Raw genomic sequence first — 18,831 nt, 5'->3', positions numbered from 1 at the left:
TCGAGAAAAATGATTGGGCAGAAAACCCACGTTATCTGACTCATTTAAATGTATGGGTAATATCCGATGTGGGCATACAGAAACTGACTGTAGCTGTAACACAATATGTCTGACCGTGTTACGGATAAGTTGATATTCGAGACACATTCGATTGATATTTCCACATATTTTTCTTCGGCTCGTAGAGTCCAGAAACTTCCAATACTTATTTTAACAACGCGCCAAAAAAAGATCTATAACATTATGCGACTTTGTTATAAGTTATTAAATCATTTGGAGATGTATGTAAGATGCGAGGGGATTCGAAATTATGTAAGTTAATATCGGATTCATGAAAAAAGGAAAACCGCAAAATCCGGTATATTATCGTTTCGTCAACTAATATCAATTGAAGAACTAGTAGAGTAGATTTTAATATATAACTTCGTTTATTCAGTTCAAAACAGAATATAATTAAGAAAAATGATTTGATAAATGAAAAGTACAAATGTTGGGAATATTTCCTGAAGTTGAAATGAATTAATTTTTTTTTGATTGCTTGAGCTTTTTCAAAATTAGCAGACGTACATGTAATACTTTAATTGAGTAAAAAAATTGTTTCCACTTGAAATAAAACTTACTACAATTTTATTATAAACAAAAACAAATATAGTAAAAGTATGAATTGTTTTTAAAATCTTCCTCAAAATAAAAAAGATTATCGAGAAGACAGTATTGTATACAGTTGCGTAGAGACATTACGACATGGAGGTTTCTTTTTCTTTTCCTAACTTTGTTTGTTTTTTCAAGAAGGAAATACTCATAGACACCAGACGAAATTCTTGCTATCTTTATCGAACTTTTACCGACTATAACCTCTCTTGGGTTATTTTTTGTGGTTCTGTTTATCCAATCTTTTCTACTCTTATTTCTTACTTAGCTACCCATTAAATTTATCTTCTCTCTCAGATTCCTCCTTAGTGTCTAACCACCTTGGACACTGGAAAAGAGTGTGCGCCTCACATTCCAATTAGGTATTTCTTAAAACACTACAAGAGGACTTAAGTCAGGTAGTAATCGACTTCTCCGTGTGATCTTTTCAGACAGGTATGAATTACCAGGTCCATCTCCCATACTAACCAATTTCCTGCTATATGTGCTATAGCTGTGTCGTTCTCTCATTGTTTATTGACGACCCAGTAGGTTTTTTTAATAAATAGTATGGGGTGCGAAAAAAATGAAATTCGTGTATTGTTAAGACATTATTGAAAAAAAAGTTTTAAGCAGCCGTGGTAGCAAGAAATGACTTGATGACGGAACGTCAAAGCTTTAGTTTAATCGTTTTAATAGTGGAGATTTCACGTTTGAAGATCGTTCACACTGAGATCGTCCACCAGCGTAGTAGAAAACTAATCTAGTACTATCACTCTCCGATTTTGAGAAACCCTTGGACCCTCTAAAGAGGGTAAAAATTATTTCAAATAGTACCACACGAATTAACCGAGAACGTTGAGTAATTAGCTCCTTGCCATGCTGAAAGAACATGAAAAATCATTAGTGACACAAAAAAAATACCAGAGCAAATTTATGACATTTCATCGAAAAAATATCCAGGTTTAGTTAAGCGAAGCTACCACATCCAGCATTTAGTGCAGACCTTACACCATTAGACTACTTTGTATTCAGATCAATTGCTAAATTCTTACGTGGGATAAATTTGTATACATAGGAGGTATTGAATGAGCAATATGAGAATGTTGTTGCATCTAATCCCAAATAATGGTTTTATCAAGATCTCGAAGAACTTGGATTCATTATTGTTTAGTTTGTATTCAATACATAAGCAGTATATTGACAACTGGTACTGACCTTTTCTGATGGTTCTTGGTTACCACAAAATGTTGTACATCTAAACAGTAGTTGATATCGTACAAAATGTGTATAAAATATTTTTTTAATCTTTATTAATTACGAAATTAATAGGATGTTAAATTATAGTAAACACTCAGTTTGTGTCTCTTTCTATTCTCACTTTCATATCCTCCGTACTTAATTATTATCAACATATGTGGTAGGAAGGAATGTTATCGATCAACCCCCATTCTATTTAGTCTCGTATGTTCCGTGTAGGTTTTACTAATGTTGACCTGGTACTATTAAAGCAGGGTTTATTAGAAAAGTGAATAGTAAAGTGGTAATTTAGACCTTTAATGATAGTCGAATAAGAATTATACCAAATAAACCTCGCAATTAATAATCTAATAAACTACCAAACTCTAGATGAATTATAAATTATTTTCATTTCTCTAAACTCATGTTTCTTCCTAGCTGAATATGTGACAAAAATTTAAACTGATTGAATTATAATTCTTCGTATTTGTAGAACATAAATTTGATCTTGGATTACGATTACTGATGTAGTCTGACTACGTTTTTAGGATACTGTTTGTTGAAAAATTAACAATGTAGTTATTTTCCAAATTAATATCTTTTTTTATTCAGAACCTTCACCGTTGTATGACAATAACCACTACCACGAAGAATGTTTGCGATGCAACAGTTGTGGTCTCAATTTGACCGGACTCAATCAGAAGCGTGCGCGACGCTTCAAGAATCAGATTTTGTGCGACTTACATTTTGCTGACGTAGCTCTTATGGAGTGTTCTGATTTTATGCAACAATTGCGTTCCTTCAAACCTCATTCTCTTGGATGCGCTGTAGCTAGAAGAAAATCGTCTACTACCCTTATATTTCCTCTTCCACCCCAGGCTTGTTCCGGTAAGTTATTTTTTTATTATAATAACTATTTCATAGTTCTTTATGTTTCAAAGTATTACCATACACCATTCAATCATACGAATATTGAAATATTTGAGATTTGAGTAAAAATAATCAATAATGGATGGAAAAATTCAAAAGGACACGGTTTCACGAAAGATCTGGGTGAAAATAACAAGAAGTTGACTTTAATATATCTTATCACATAAAAAGAGACATACGAGCTTTGTTTGAAAAGTTTTCGATCTAAAAAAGACGAAAAAAAAAGGAACAATACATTTTTTTCATAATCATTTTCATTTTCTAACAAAAACTCCCTTCAAGTTTATACACTTTTGTCAGCGATGCTTTAGTCCAATGTTTGGTAAGTAAAAACACAAAAACATCTGTTTGGCCTGAAAGACGAAGCTTTGGTATTTCTAAATGAACCCCTGAACACCCACAATCTAAAAAACTTCCATTAAGGAATAGATTCCATGATTTCGAGTGATTCATAAAAGTAGCTTATTTGTGCAACATGAGCTACACAGACTCTAATAGATTTACTCCCAAATCAGTGACTTTTGTAGTCCTTGGGGTTGGGTAAAATTGACTATTATGTGCCAAATGGTTGTTTGGTACATTTATTTATGCTAAATGTTAAAAAAAAAACTTTTATTACTTACTTCTGAGGTCACAATGACACACGCCAATCCAAAAAATCGCCATATGACTTCATGTATATTTTTCTTGACTTCTACATTGCACGAAATTCCTTTTATTTCAGGAGGAATGCAATCAGATACTTCTTTCATGTTTATTTATTTTAACAATACTCGCAATTAATGCATTCAACTTTTCAAGAAAAAGATTACGATTTTCTGCCTTGACAAAGCTGCTGACTCCAAGCAAAACAAATGATTTGGTAGGAAACAGCCAGTCACCTCTTTGTCGGATCCTTTTTTTTTTTGACTCCACCAGAGCATATCTGTGATTGTCTACATTCACCGCTGATGGTCCGAATGGACGTAAGGAAATTTTTGATCTGTCACCAATGTATTTGGTGTTTGTTGACAGTCACCGGTGGAAGTCGATTTCTTAAATTTATTTAATTACCTTACAACATCACCTTGGAAAAAATAATTTGCAAAAATTAGTTAGGGCTCCTAATATATTAAAAGTTTCATATAAAAAATAATCTAATATACAAATACAGTTAAAAAAAATCAAGAATCTAATACTAACCTGGTAAACTATAAATAGAAAATGTTATACTAAAGATTTTCAATGATAATGATTAGATTAACGTCGATTAGACAAAATTAAGTAATACCCGAAAACCAAGACTAATGCATTAGAAAGATTGGAGCTGGTCGAGAACAGAAAATCTGATTCTACTTCTTGATAATAAACAAGTTTCACCGGCAGTATTTCTACTCGGAGTCGTTAGTTTTCCTCAACTTTGTCAGTTATTTTCAAAATTATTGACAAAATAAAAGCTCCTAATGTGCGTACATTAAATTGTCTGTGTCAGTAAAATTACAAGAAGTGCAAAAAGATGTGGTATTAATGCAACAATCGTCAAATGCTCTGCAGGATTAGTTATATTTGAAAGGTAAAGGAAAAAATATCATTTATGCATAACCACCTCAAAAACATCTATCGGATGCAAACTGATTGTAGATGATGAAATTATACAACAAGAGATTAAATTTTAATATCAATGCATAGAAATATCGGGATACGGTGATATATCGAAGCGGAGGTAAGGAACCAAGCGGCAAAAGCAGCACGAACCACAGCTTACCTGAACGATACAATCTTTCGAAACAAATATATCGGAATCGAGACCAAATCCCGAATCTACAAGGCTGTCATCATACACAGTGGAAACCAGACCAGATACATCGAACACAAAGAGAATATAAGAAACCAAGAGATGAAAATAGTGCGCAGGATCGCTGGAAAAACATTTTTTGACAGGAAGAGAAGCGAGGACATTAGAAGAACATGTAAGATTGACAAGATAAACGAATGGATATTGGGAAGAAAGAGAGAGTGGAAAGAACACATAGATCGAATGAATGACGACAGAATGGTCAAAATAGCAAGAGACAAGTTGCTCTTAGGGCGCCAAATCGTTGGAAGACCCCGCAAGAGATGGAGCGTCAACTTTTCCAATAATTAAACTGTGGAAAAATACGAGGGAAAACAAGCATTTTGCTTACATTAAAGAAAGAAGAAGATTATGAAGAAAATCATTTAGAACGAATTCGTTTAAGCAATACATGTAATACTACTTTCAAATAAACACTAGATACTTTAGATTCTTTCAAAGAACATGGTTAAGTAATTTACTAATTGTTCGCCTTATAATGTGTACGTCCAAGTAAGTAAAAAAGTTTTGTGGATATGGTTAAATATCTAATTTTTATTATAATTTCAGTTTAAGAATACAATGGATATTTATATAACTAAAACAGCGAAAGGAGAAAACAAGGTAGCAATTTGGAAGAAGCAGCTATGCTACATCCATTAGGTGTGTATAGTTGGGTCACTCTAAGTTTGAACACCAAGCTACGTTCATTTGTTTGGTGTTCTACCTTACAGTGAGCGAACTGTATTCCTATTCTTCAGAGAGTTACAACGTTGGACAAGAATCAGAAGAGCTACTTGATTTCATGAAATTTATGAAGATTTTTTTATTTTATCATTCCATAGTGTTTTTGTAGTACTTTTGCATGGAATAATACATTGTAGTTATAAAAAATATTGATTTTACAGCACTCGCGTCACTATTACACTTTATCACATTTTTGGTATAAATTTAAAGAAAATTATCTTTTCTCAGAAAAACAAATTTTGCACTAAACGAACCAGACACAACAGTGAGCTGACAAAATGTAAAAAAAAAAACAAAAAATCAACAAATTATAACGAAAAGTACAAAATCGAATGACATTTTGAAATTGATTTTTTGAATAAATGAATCCAATATTTTTTGTAATAATAATGTAATTATCATCATCATATGTAGCTTTGTTTACATATTTATGTATTCATCCTTCATTTGAGTCCATTGTTGTCTATTGTATCTTCTAGGTATCTTCATGCTTCATCGGTACCACTGTATTCTTCATGTGGTCCATTTATTGTCTGCTTTTGTCACCAAGCCATTTAAGTGCTTTTATTCTGTGGATAATCTCCGTAAGCTGGTATCTTATCCACGATTTTTCATTTCTAGCATGCTTTACGTGTTAACTGAAGTTTTCTCATAATATCAGTTTTCAGTATCCATCCTCTTTTTTTGAGGTAGAGTGACATTCTTGATTTGGATATAATCGCGTTTATTCCGAATGCGCGCCATTCTAATTGGGCTCGTTCATTAATTTCTGTTTGTTTATTTTAATATCTTAATCTACCAATTCGTTGTACATTACCTTTGACTTTGATAGGTTCATGATAGGACCCAGGTGAAGAAATTACGACGAGAATAGAGTTAGCCAGGAGAACGTTTTTTAAATTAAAATCGCTTCTCACAAGTAATGACCTTAACTTGAGAACACGCTGGAGAATAACACAATGCTATGTTTTGACTATACTACTTTATGGTGTTGAGAGCTGGACTTTGAAGGTCTCCAGCATGCGTAAGGTGGAAGCTTTTGAAGTGTGGCTCTTTAGACGGATTCTTAAAATACCATGGACGAATCGGGTCACCAACGACGAGGTGCTAACAGAAAACGAGAACTATTCCTTCCTACTTTGGCCACATTTTTAGAAATCAAAAATATGCCTTGTTACAGCTGATCATAGAAGGGAAGATAGAAGGCAGGCGCAGCCTGGGTAGAAAACCTTCGAAATTAGTTCCATGTACGTGATACCGTAAATCTAATACGCATGACTGAAGATCGTGAGGAATTCCAAAGGATTATTGCCAACCTTCATTAGAATGAAGCAGGCATGGGAAGAAGAAGAAGAATTGGTTCATTTTGAGACCAACTTCATCACCCGCTACGTTTAACTTATTGATTTGTTGGTGGTATTCATCAGCACAATTGGCAGTACTGTATCTATGGTGGTTGAGGTATTCTCCGTCTATGTATAGATCTTTGTTTAGGGAATTTTTTTTCTGGTAGCGTTTAGAATATATCTTGTCGTACTCGAGTTTGAAATTCAGGAAATTCTTTGCATATCTTTACTATAACCTCAACTTCCTTGATTTTCTGTATATACAGTTTGTCAATACCTTCATTTTTAAGGGTTTGTAGTACATCATGTCGAGTTCCTTCTTGAAGTCAATGAAAGCTAATGCTATACTTAGTTGGATTTACAATGTTGGAATCCCAAAATCACGACATTATTGATCGTAAAAACTGTTTCTGCTTTCTTGGGAATACGTTTCTCGGTTGTTTTTTTGTCTGTGTTTTGTTTCTGAAGTATAATAGTATATGCAAGTTCCATATACTGAGTTATATGAACAGAAAAATTCGCCTATATTCCAAACATTCCAAGTTTTAAGCGAGCGAGCTTTTAATCAGCACCAATCGCGGCATCTACATTGCAGATAGCTTTTTCTTATGTAAAGTTTCGTACATTATACTGCATAGCCGTTCGGTTACTTTGTTTTCGTAATTGGATACAAATAGTTTCATTGATATTTTACAAATTGTATAATATTCTAAGGAAATTAACCATCACTGTATTAAGGCATACTATTCCTGAACAACTTTCTAATATAGTAAATTAATAAATGATAGCCCGAGGAAAATATGGTAATTAAAAGCAAAATCACAACACGTAACTCCTCCAGCTACAAAACTTGAAACATACAAAATTATTTGCTGTTAAACCAATTTCCTTCTATTTCCTTCTATAACTAATTATCTTAGAGATGTGATGAGTAATATAGAGTACGACAGCATAACTTTCTTATCTTTTAAAATCCATTAAAACACGTTGTATCAATCAAAAATTTTTGAAAAGCTAATCATGTAGGTAACGTCTTCCGTTCTCGATATATCGAGTACTCAAACTTCTGTCGTTTGTCATGACCCTTTCAAGTTTTATTTGGCAATCTCTTCGTGGATGTTTCAATATTGAAGAATTCTTGGAAGGTTCATATGATTATGAGATTTCCAAAAACAGTAAACATACCTGTTTGACTTCATTCTCTTCGAAGAACCAGGTACTAATAATTGCGACTGATTCCACTCCACACTGTGACTTTAGGTGAATGCAGACTTTCTACGCGTCCTGTTAAACCTAGAACTTGAAAAATGTCCTGAAAAACTTGGGAAAGACCTGGAGTTTTACCCTTCGACCTGGAATTTATTTTTTTGTCCTCATAATATTTGTCCCCGAACGTCAATTCCATTTTAATTGCTGGGATTTGCAGTATTTCTTATCACAAAATGTTTTCATGTCTTCGTTTTAAAGTTTTATTTACTAGTACTTATGGATCAAAAAATAAATTTTTCGGAATATATGTTAAATCACTACTATTTAGGATGCGGTTGAATAGCAAAATTAAAACAGTTTGTTACGCAAATCAGTTTTGCATTCATTTTTTTGTAATGTTACGTGATGAAAAAGTTTGTTTTGGTTTCTAAAAAATGCGTTTGTACCAATTGTACCAATAAAATAAATGAATTAAAAAATTAACTTGAAATTTTTCATTGGTTTGTCCTGAAAATTTCATGTCCTGTAAGATTCCTGGAATGCGAAGGCATTTCAGAAAACTATCGAGAGGTTTTCCAAACAAGTAGCGCATGTTTTGTATATACATGGACCCGCACAAATTGAAATCTGCTTCAAGAAGAAGAAGAGCCTCCTCCAAGAATTGAAGTTTTTTTTTCAGACATTTCCTGTACAATGTCAATTTTGTATGGATGTAAATGTATCAAACTATGCTCCTGTGTGTGATTTGCAAGTTTGGTTTTCCTCCCGCCGCTGCTGCTTGATAATTTTGATGCTGATAATATAGCTGACTAATTCTAATATCAATTCTTATTACTTATTCGATATTGAACATTATAGATACTCATCGAAGTTCAAAAAAACTAGATAAATACACTTCAATCTCGGGAAACTCATGCAAGCGCAAGATAAACTAATTTATAATATATTAATTTTCAGATGAGTTCTGTGAAGAATTTCCGCACAATTTCATACCTACACCTGGATACTGGATAGAATGTTCAAGGCAAAAGATTACATCGGATACCATTTGGGATGAAAGTGAATCTGAACGCGACAACGAAATCCAAGAAGGGGAAGAGGATGACGTACTTCAAATGGACCATGATAATGGCGTCTCGGGGTTTAAAAGAAAAGATCGAAGTAAGTGTATGATAGCTACTTGATTTATTATAAAATTATTCAATACCCTTTCTGCTTCTCGCCCTAATACACCGATTTCAGTGATATTTCCAGGATTTTTAATAATTGTGTCTTTGACTGGAACCTACGACAGTAACCTCATCACACTTGTTTCAATATATTTAAAATTAAGAGGTCACAGGGCGATAAATCCAGTAAATAGGGTAGCCATGGTAGAGTCCGGTTGAAAAATAAATGGGCCAGCTAAGGAATGTGTGTAGAAACCCATTTTCGTTTGAAGCTCGTCCACGTGGCTCGTGATTGGTTTGTGTATTGTTGACTTCGTGTTTTTTCATTTTATTGTTTTAAATAATTATCCTCGGCGGTTATAAAGTGTTCAAAATTTTTTAGTTCATAGTGGTAAATAATTGATTTAATGGTTTTGTACAAGGTAAGTATATTAAAATTTTCGTACTGTAGAATCAAAACAATATGGACTTGAAACATTATATTTTACATCCCATTCGTCACCGTTAATATTGAAGATAGGAATAATGTTTTATAATGCAATTTTAATGATATTAAAAAAAAATTTACATGTGATGCAAATTTTTGGATTGATTTGCATATTTATAGGTCAATTAAAATTCCTAATATGTCATTCTAAGTATATTTTATTTGTAGAATATGAAACCAGTGATTCAAATCTATTTAAAAAGTAAACCATATTTTAGGACACATTTATAAAAGCTCCAAGAAAAATTTGAAATGCTGCCCGACTGTTCATAGTCAATGTCGAGACATCGTCTCAAAAAGCCGTCATTTTATAAAAAAAGAAGCAGAAGAAGGAATAAGTATTCCTTTAGTAAATTATAAGTTAGCAGATTTGACACTTGATATCTTTTTATACATAAACAGCAAACATTTTTATATCATTATACTATAATTAAATAAAAGTATTTTTGTTTTGTAGAGAAAACAATATCGATTACTGAGGGTCTCTAGAGGCACAGGCACAGGCAGACCCCAGCACCTCTTTAATTTCTCCCACCAAAAAGGAATCAAAATTCTGAAAAAAACTGGACAATATAACACAAGAAGAGATCAGAGAAATTACTTATGTATATGAATTGTATATATGTGAAATAAATCAATTGCTTTCCAGTAAACTTTTAGTAATTTTCCACAAAATTTATTTGAAGCATTTTTTGATAAAGTTTATAGGAACGGCCCAAGCTTTGTTCCCTGTTCACACCTATACGATCTCTGCAAAGAAATAAGTAGAATTATTTCTTTTCAAAAACAGGAAATATTAAACAAATTATTATTCATAATATTATCACTTTATTTGAGAGCTCAATAAAACATTCAGACTGAACACACTGTTTACCCTAACACTACACCAACACTCACAATTATACTGTCTGAAGTGCGTTTCAATAACCAAATTATCGTCTTCAGAGACTGAAGGTAAACTGTTTAACGGTGTAATTGTTGGTATAGGTAGTGTAAACAGTGTGTTCACTATGAATATCACCAAAGGTTCGAGAAATTCCAGCTTTTATTAACCCAATTTAGTATTCAAATATTTAGTATACTAATAAATTATTTGAGAACTCAACAACACATCAACTCCAAATTAAAAATAAAGGCTTAAAAATAATATTTTTTATTATTTCATAACTTTTAAACTTATTCATTTATTCATTCGTACACCCTTGCCACAGTGCCCTACCTCAAACAGAGACAACATGCGAAAGCCGCGCATCGTTCGTGCCCATTTACTCAATAATCGGAAATTTTTTGAGGAAATCATGAAACCTCCAACGTGATAATTCAAATCTTTGAGACGATAACTATATAATTTCAAATCTCTTGAACTTTTAATATCCGATTTTAATGAACTAAAGCTTAAATTTCAGGTTGTAATGATTTGTTTGAAGATGATGAGGATGATTCGTCTTCTCCTAAAAAGAAAACAACAATAGAAGAACAATGGGAGAAAAATCAAGGCTTTGAACTAACTAGTGTAGAACAGGAAACATACGAAAAATATTTTTATGGCACTGAACATTGGAATTACTTTACCAATGACGAAGATCTCGGTCCTGTTATTTTATCTATAAAACAAGAAACACTCAATTCTAGGGATCAATTTAGGTAAGTCTAATAAGAAATTTGCCCTCGTCGATTTATATGAAATATTTTAGATTTATGGAATGAGATCTATCCAAAAATTGAAATCACTCTTTGATAATATTAGCTGTAGTAATGAGTCAGTTATCTAAACGTTTTCGCAATTTTTGTTTAAATACTGCTTCTTTCATTCAAACTATTATAAATTTGTGACATCTATAACCGTATTGTCCTGAAAAACATATAACAATAGACTTTTAGGCATAGTTTCGAAGATATCAAAAGATATCAGTCTACATATTATTTAACCCTAGGAGTACATTTGACGAGTGAGACTCGTCATCTGTTTACTTGGGCGAAGTTACGGTGGACGAGTCTGACTCCTCATCTGAGTTTGATAAGTAGACGTTGATTTTTGCGACACCCCCGCTAGTTGGCGTTGATCGCAAATTAGGTGATAATCCTACATCTTTGAAAGTGCTTTGAATGTTCTTACTGAAATTTGTTGGAAAATGATAGTAGAAGAAACGAATAGATATGCCAGTTAAATAATTGCGAAAGAAGGCGCAAATAAACGAAACCTAAAGTGGTTTCCAGTAACTTTGGATGAAATGAAGGGATATATTGCATTATGTATTATTATGTCTCAAGTAAAAAAATCTAATTTGGGTTCATATTGGTCAAAAAGAACTATTATAAATACTCTAATTTTTGCAGCCACTATGTCACGGGATAGATTTTTTGATATCTCAAAATTCCTTCATTTTACAGACAACGAAAATTGGATAAAAATGATAGAATTAGGAAAATCAGAAATTTAGTTGATTATCTAAATAATACATTCGATCATCTTTATACTCCAGAGAGCGCAGTATCACTAGATGAATCTCTTATGAAGTTCAAAGGAGTTTGAGTTACATTCAATTCAATCCATCAACACGAGCGTGATTTGGAATAAAAATCTATAAACTTTGCGAGTCTTCATCAGGTTATTGTATTCGTTTTAAAATCTATGTTGGCACAGAAGTAGCACAACCAATTTTGAAAAAATGATACACACTATACATTACATATTAATCCATATAGCAAAAAATTAAATTCGTTCCATATGCATAAAAGTCTCCAAATAATTCCGTACTCAAAGGGTTTTAATAAAATATAAACCACTACTTCGCAAACTTAAAATAAGGTTTCACTATAAATACCAGTATAATATCGGCCATAGCACAAACCAAAAGTTACAACTTAGAAATTTAAAACTCACTTCTTATATATTGAAATCTAACGTACAATTTTGTATTTTTCAGAATACTCGTTAGGGCTATTAGTTACACTGTCCATGGTTTAATTCCTGCCAGTTGTGTTTTTGCCGATCGGTATAATAGGGAAGAGGTAGTTAGATCTTTGGGCAAGGAAGTTAATATAAATCCACCCCTCACTCTCGGACAACTCCCAGATACACCCGAAGAATTGCTTAAATTAGACCAGGTACATTATTTATTACTCAGTTTTATATGTCTTTGGGACAGTAGCTATAACAAAGAGTATTGGGTAAGTAAAAACTGGCCCTCGAGAGAAAATATGGAGTCTAGAAAGATAAATATAATTTTAAACTTATTAGTAGCTCATTATCTTTCTACCATTACATATAAAACAAGGCACCATAAAACAGTTTGTTAAATCACTAGATAGACGCGAACTGCTTTTCTTACATTCGCAAAAAATTTCTTCACCTCACTCTTCACTCATCTACAAATACTCAATCTTAGAATTCTATGACTTAATTAGAATTAAAGGCTTAGATAGATTTATATTCAGCTCATAGAAGACCTTCTGCAGACCTTCTGCTACTATTGAAAAATATGGAGTACAATGTGAGCATAAAACTCCACTTCCATAGTCACCTGGACAAGTTTCCGGAACATTGAGGAGATTTGAGCGAAGAACTTACGCCTCATACACATCAGAGAAGAACATTAAAACGAACTTCTCTAGAGCACAATGATTAATTACTTTATTAAATTTTTTCTTAGTAAATATATGTTTTTCTCTGTAGTCAGTAACAGACTGACTCTTTGCAGTTATTCAATATAACTAACAATTATACGTATAATTAAAAGTTTTTAACCCAAATTTTGATATGTTGATATAAAAAGATGCTACACTTATTTTTCAGGTATTTATAAAATCAGAACTCAAAGTCGGCGTAATATATGTGAAAGAAAGTCAGTACACCGAAGAAGAGATCTTGGACAATAATGACAATTCCTTTCTGTTCGAGGAATTCCTCCAAATTCTTGGAGAAAAAGTTCGGCTGAGAGGATTTGATCGATATAAAGGTGGGCTGGATACCGTGCACGATTTAACTGGATTGTATTCGATATACACCAATTGGCGAAACATCGAAATAATGTTTCACGTTAGTACTTTATTGCCGTATGAAAAACACGACCCGCAAAAGCTGCAGAGAAAAAGGCATATTGGAAATGATATAGTGTGCGTTGTATTTTTGGAAGCAGACAACACTTCTTTTTCTCCGGCGTGTATAAAGAGTCATTTTCTACACACTTTTATTTTGGGTGAGTTTAAAATTTTCGATTAATTTGTATAGTTTTATTAATATTCTTTCAAAATCTGAAAAATTGTCTCACATTTACATACATTTTCTAGAAGTACAAAATTTGTGAAAAAGGAAAATTTCAAAGAAAGTAGAATGAGCTTTCTGGTGATCATAACAAGTAATTTCCTATATTGCCGCAGATTATACATTGAATTCATTGTAATTTTTGTAATATAATACAAAATAGTTTCAATGATATTTCACAAATTTGATGTTATGATATTCAATACCTCAATATGGAGACTCGTGACGATTTTTAATCCGTTGAAATTAAGATGCACCAACTCAAATTTAATACCTAATCCACTTTGTAAAGTTGGAAAATCCAAAAATTAAAACTTTTAAATTACATTTTAACATTAGGTGGATAGTAAACAATTTACAATAGAAAAATGAAGTTTTTCAATTCACGGAAACCGTAAATTGTAAAATTCCATATAACATAATAATGCACCCTTCTAATTGCTTGAAATACTACCCCCAATATTACCACCACTTCTAGGTTAGGTTATGTTATGTTGCATAATCTTCCGTTGCGAGTTTTCGTCTTCAATGAAAGGATATTTTGAGGCCAATTGGTGGAATAGCAAAGAAATCTTTTAGATTGTTACAGACCTGAGGTCTTATTCCATGTTTCTGATCTCTTCTCGTTTTCCTACTTCCTTATGACCATGACTTGATGGCTTTGTGCGAAACCTCTGTAACATTGTGGTCCTTTGAAAGTAATTGTTTCGCCAGATGATCAAATATGCAATCCCATACTAGTTTTGACTCAATTTCATAAGAATAAACCGCTTGTACGGCTATCTTAGAGGATTAATATCTTTGTAATGCAGTTGCTAAGTTTTGCGCTACAAGCTGCGGAAAATGGAGAATTCCGAGCCTTGTACATTTTCCGTATTCAAGCCATCAGTGTAGAATATTAATGAGCCTCGTGGGAACGCAATGTCTGCATTTGTCCATTGCCGTCGACTTGTAACGTACTGATTATCCGCTAGATTACATTCCAGTCATTATTTTCTTTCAGTTCGGACATCGCCTCGAATTAAAAGAAAACCTACTCATTACGAAGTATCTGTAGTAACCAGAGATGAAGTCGGTGCCTATAAACCTTATTTGTGGGAACAAAGTGTATTTGATAAGGGCCCCATGTTTCGAGAGTGGTTATTAACAAAAGTTGTAAATGGAGAAAGAGCAAGTTATTCTGCACCGAAATTCGCGAGAATGCAGGAGAGGACTAGATCTCAAATGTTAGAAGACATTGTAGCTAATTTACAGAATCACGCTGAAACTGGACAAATACCGAAACCTTACAGGAGGGGTGAGTAAATTATAGGAAAGTAGTCTCTGTCTTTTAGCTCACTTCTGAAGACTTCATACAATGTTATTTAAGTACGTAGACAAGGAACTTTTTCTATACTAACCGTTTTTTTCTATAATTGAAAGTTGATTAAGATCATCGTATTTCACAACTGTGATAGTCATATTACTGTTTTAATGTTGTGATATTTATTCTTATTTCTTTACAATTTTTTGAAAATTAGGATCCTCTTTATTGTTCAGAAAGGAAGAAGAGAAATGTTTGTGTCAACTACATCAGTTCAGTCTGTGTTGTGTGATATTTAGAGATTCAACTGATTTGGTACTTATTTATAAATTTTCTCTCTTGAAGTTATTTGATAATTTGAACATAAAAAAGCTGCTTTTCTAGGATCATGGAGACCAATTGGACATATGCGTCCTTCATCGCCGTTATTGGACAGCGTACGAGACCAATTTGAAGATTACGATCAAATTGCAAAAGATTTCACAAGAATGTTTCTAAATAATGAGTCGAATACCTTAACGAATGCCCAATTGTTCGATGTTAGCTTCTTAGTTGGTCAATCAAAACAGAAAATCAAACTTGTTGGTGTCAGAGCGATATTGGGAGTAAGTACTCAATAAAAACTACGAACGACAACAAATTTCAATTTAACTATGAAATAATCGATATTATTTTAATAATTATTTAGGTTAGAAGTCGAGTTTTCCAGGAAATGTTGTACGGAATTCAGACTGGGTTTGGATCTCCCCAAGTTCCTGTAGCAGAACTATTAGCACGTCCTGTTCCAACACTCTTGAGTCCTCAACAAACCCGTCCTAAAAGTAGTAACTTTCTTCAAGTTCCCGATATAGAATCCACTAGACCAAAGAGCGTTCCTAGTTCACCGATGGTTAAAAGAGCTTTTACAAGACTAGGAACGATCACAGCTGGTTGGGGGAGATCTATCAGGAAACACAATGCACAACACCTTTCCGCTGACGATAAGAAAAAATGGACAAGTAGCCAAGACTGTTCAAGTATTACACTCATAATTTTCATATCTACTTATTGATACATTTCTTATTTTAGATAAAGAAAGTAAAGATAAGGACGGTAAAGATAAACCATCATTATCTCAACTACCCGTTCCGAGGTTAAGCGTTTGTGCAGATGCCCAAAAGGTTGATAGGGCAAAATTAGCTCAAACAGAATTCTCCATTATTGAATTCGATGCTGATACATTCAGGATTCTTCTGGATTATCTTCATACGGGTTCTTGTCCCCTAACGTGTTCTACTATACCCGGCCTTATTTGCGCAGCTGAACATTACGATTTACCAGAACTTTTACAAGCATGTTTCCATCACGCCAAACAGTTTTTGAGAATAGAAGTGGTTTGTTGTATGTTGTGTTCATTAGAAAATTATTATTGGAGATATACTTCAGCTTCTGAATTAGTTAATATGATACTCGCCTTTGTAGAAACTAGGGCTTCCACCTTGTTTCACACAAATGAGTTTCTAAATTTAAGTGAATCTATGGTCCAGATGATAATGTGCAGGTAAATAAAAATAGAATTATTTCGATTATAGATTTTTGATACGAATTTTTCACTCCCGAACTAACTAGTCACTTATATAGAACATGCAAAGACATTTTACAGGTAACGGAAAGAATATATAAAGTACCAAACTTCTCCTCTATAGAAATTGTTCAAAGATGCTTGTGACCCAGGAATCAGATCCAAACATTAAGATATATGATCAAATAGAAGAATACTCTTATACCCGATTCAGGTATGGGCTTCAACGTGTTCGTTAGAGACGACATATCAAGCCAGCGGGAAGAGAATCTTGAGCGTTCAGAATTCGATGTAATGTGGTTTGAAACAACGACTCGAAAAACAACAAAATTCTTCTGCTTTCTATACAGACCTACTAGCGATTCTTGCTGATGCTGAAGATTTTACCAAAATCCACGGACTAACCCAACTTATCATTGAACCAACCAAAGCCCCTGATCGAGATGGTGACTGACGACTAAGACGGGAAGCTGAAGATTTTGCCAACAACCAAGGTTTGACCCAACTTATCATTGAACCAACCAGAGTCCCCGATCGAGATGATGACTTTGCTAACCTCTTAAACCTGTTTCTAACAACAGACACTGATCTGTACAACGTAACCGCACATGCATCACTCGGAACATCAGATCACAAACTAATTACAGCAACTTGTACACTAGAAAACCAAACTCGGGATTCACCTAGATTACCTTTGGCATTTTATATCAACCAAATAGACCCATCTAAAGGATTTCCTTTAAATTATGTTTGCTTTAATTCCAATTAATTTTCAGTTTGTGCAAACGAGATTTCGGAAGTAATCTTAGCAGGTATAGAAGCCTATATTCCTTACTCCTTCAAAAGCTTTGCAGACAAAAATCTATGGTTTGGTAAAAACTGTACTAGAGTAGTCAACAACAAATATGGTGCCTTTCGCAATGGTGCTTAAATCCTAGTGCAAACAGACCATAGATGCTAAATTTTATGAAGTTGAAGTTGAAAATAGTGATGTTATCAGGAGGATCAAGTCAGTCAAAACTTGTTAGGATATATCTTTGAAGGGAAAGATGGTAGCACTGACAAGATCAGCTGATTAGATAGACCTTCAAGATCACAAAAAATGCTGGAATATTATGTTTATAATCACACAATTATGTATAAATTCTTAAAGAATATACAGTAGGAAATTGATTAAAGTGCCTTAGTTCTAATATATAATATATATCACGCCCACAAAAGACGATAAAATCGATGACTAAATTAAGTTAATTGAATTTCGACTTTCTTCACTATAGAAACTAATATTGTCGTTCCAGAAATGAAAAAGAATATTCCAAAGATACAGACATTAATGAAATGAGGAAGTAACTAAAGCAAAAGCCTATTTTGAGATCAACGAAAAATCGTTAGTATACAATGGTTGGGAAAGCATCGAACTTGATGTATAAATCAAAATTAGGCCTAAAATATTGTCTTCTGTTTAGTAGTAATAGTTATTATCAATCAATATGTCATTACAATACAATGAAATAAATGATTTTTATATTGTGATCATTGAATATTTTTGCAGAAATTTGGAGGTGGCTGAAGTACGGAAATTCGAGGCGATGCTTGCGTGGGCAAGACATAAAATTCGCACAAAAACTTCAAGCAAACTTGATGCTAAATTAGAATTTAAATGTGTAATGGAGCGACTAGCGAGGGATCTTAAATTATATCGAATAACACCTCAAGAACTCATTAAGGTAACATGATTCTTTTATAGTAACCTAACAAACTTTCCGAAATTTCACAAATTAGACAAGACTAAAACCTAAATTTTCATAACGTTGATTATTTTGTGTTGAAATTAATTAATTTAATATTTAAAAGTGATTCCGAAGTATTCGGTAACAATTCTGGCGGTATGTGGACGAGCATTAAAATGAATTGCTTACCAATAAATTGAGCAAATGGGATCACTGCCTCTAGGAGGACTTCCTCGATGTACCCCCAAGCAACCAGAGCCCCATTATTTATCAAAAACCAGTTCCGTCCGGGCATGGAAATTAATTTCACCCCAACCCATAACTCACCTCCCTTCAAAGGCCGTGATTCACGAATGGTACATTGAGCAATTATTTTCCCTGGTCGTCTCCATACTCTGTCTTG

General features: G+C 33.3%; 1 protein-coding gene across 1 annotated transcript in view; it reads left to right on the top strand.

The window, feature by feature from the left end:
- Positions 1–18,831, top strand: part of LOC130445985 (uncharacterized) — a 90,868-nt gene that overhangs the window by 64,621 nt on the left and 7,416 nt on the right. Inside the window, exons 9-18 of the mRNA XM_056781930.1 lie at positions 2,482–2,757; positions 8,872–9,075; positions 10,977–11,214; positions 12,498–12,678; positions 13,367–13,769; positions 14,838–15,131; positions 15,522–15,742; positions 15,826–16,153; positions 16,206–16,677; positions 18,251–18,425. Coding sequence (XP_056637908.1) covers positions 2,482–2,757; positions 8,872–9,075; positions 10,977–11,214; positions 12,498–12,678; positions 13,367–13,769; positions 14,838–15,131; positions 15,522–15,742; positions 15,826–16,153; positions 16,206–16,677; positions 18,251–18,425 — 2,792 coding nt within the window. The remainder of the gene's footprint in view (positions 1–2,481; positions 2,758–8,871; positions 9,076–10,976; positions 11,215–12,497; positions 12,679–13,366; positions 13,770–14,837; positions 15,132–15,521; positions 15,743–15,825; positions 16,154–16,205; positions 16,678–18,250; positions 18,426–18,831) is intronic.

The sequence above is a fragment of the Diorhabda sublineata genome, chromosome 6 (assembly GCF_026230105.1).
Source record: "Diorhabda sublineata isolate icDioSubl1.1 chromosome 6, icDioSubl1.1, whole genome shotgun sequence".
NCBI lineage: Eukaryota > Metazoa > Arthropoda > Insecta > Coleoptera > Chrysomelidae > Diorhabda > Diorhabda sublineata.
Note: the sequence above shows the minus strand (reverse complement) of the source record. Positions and strands in the feature narration are given on the sequence as shown.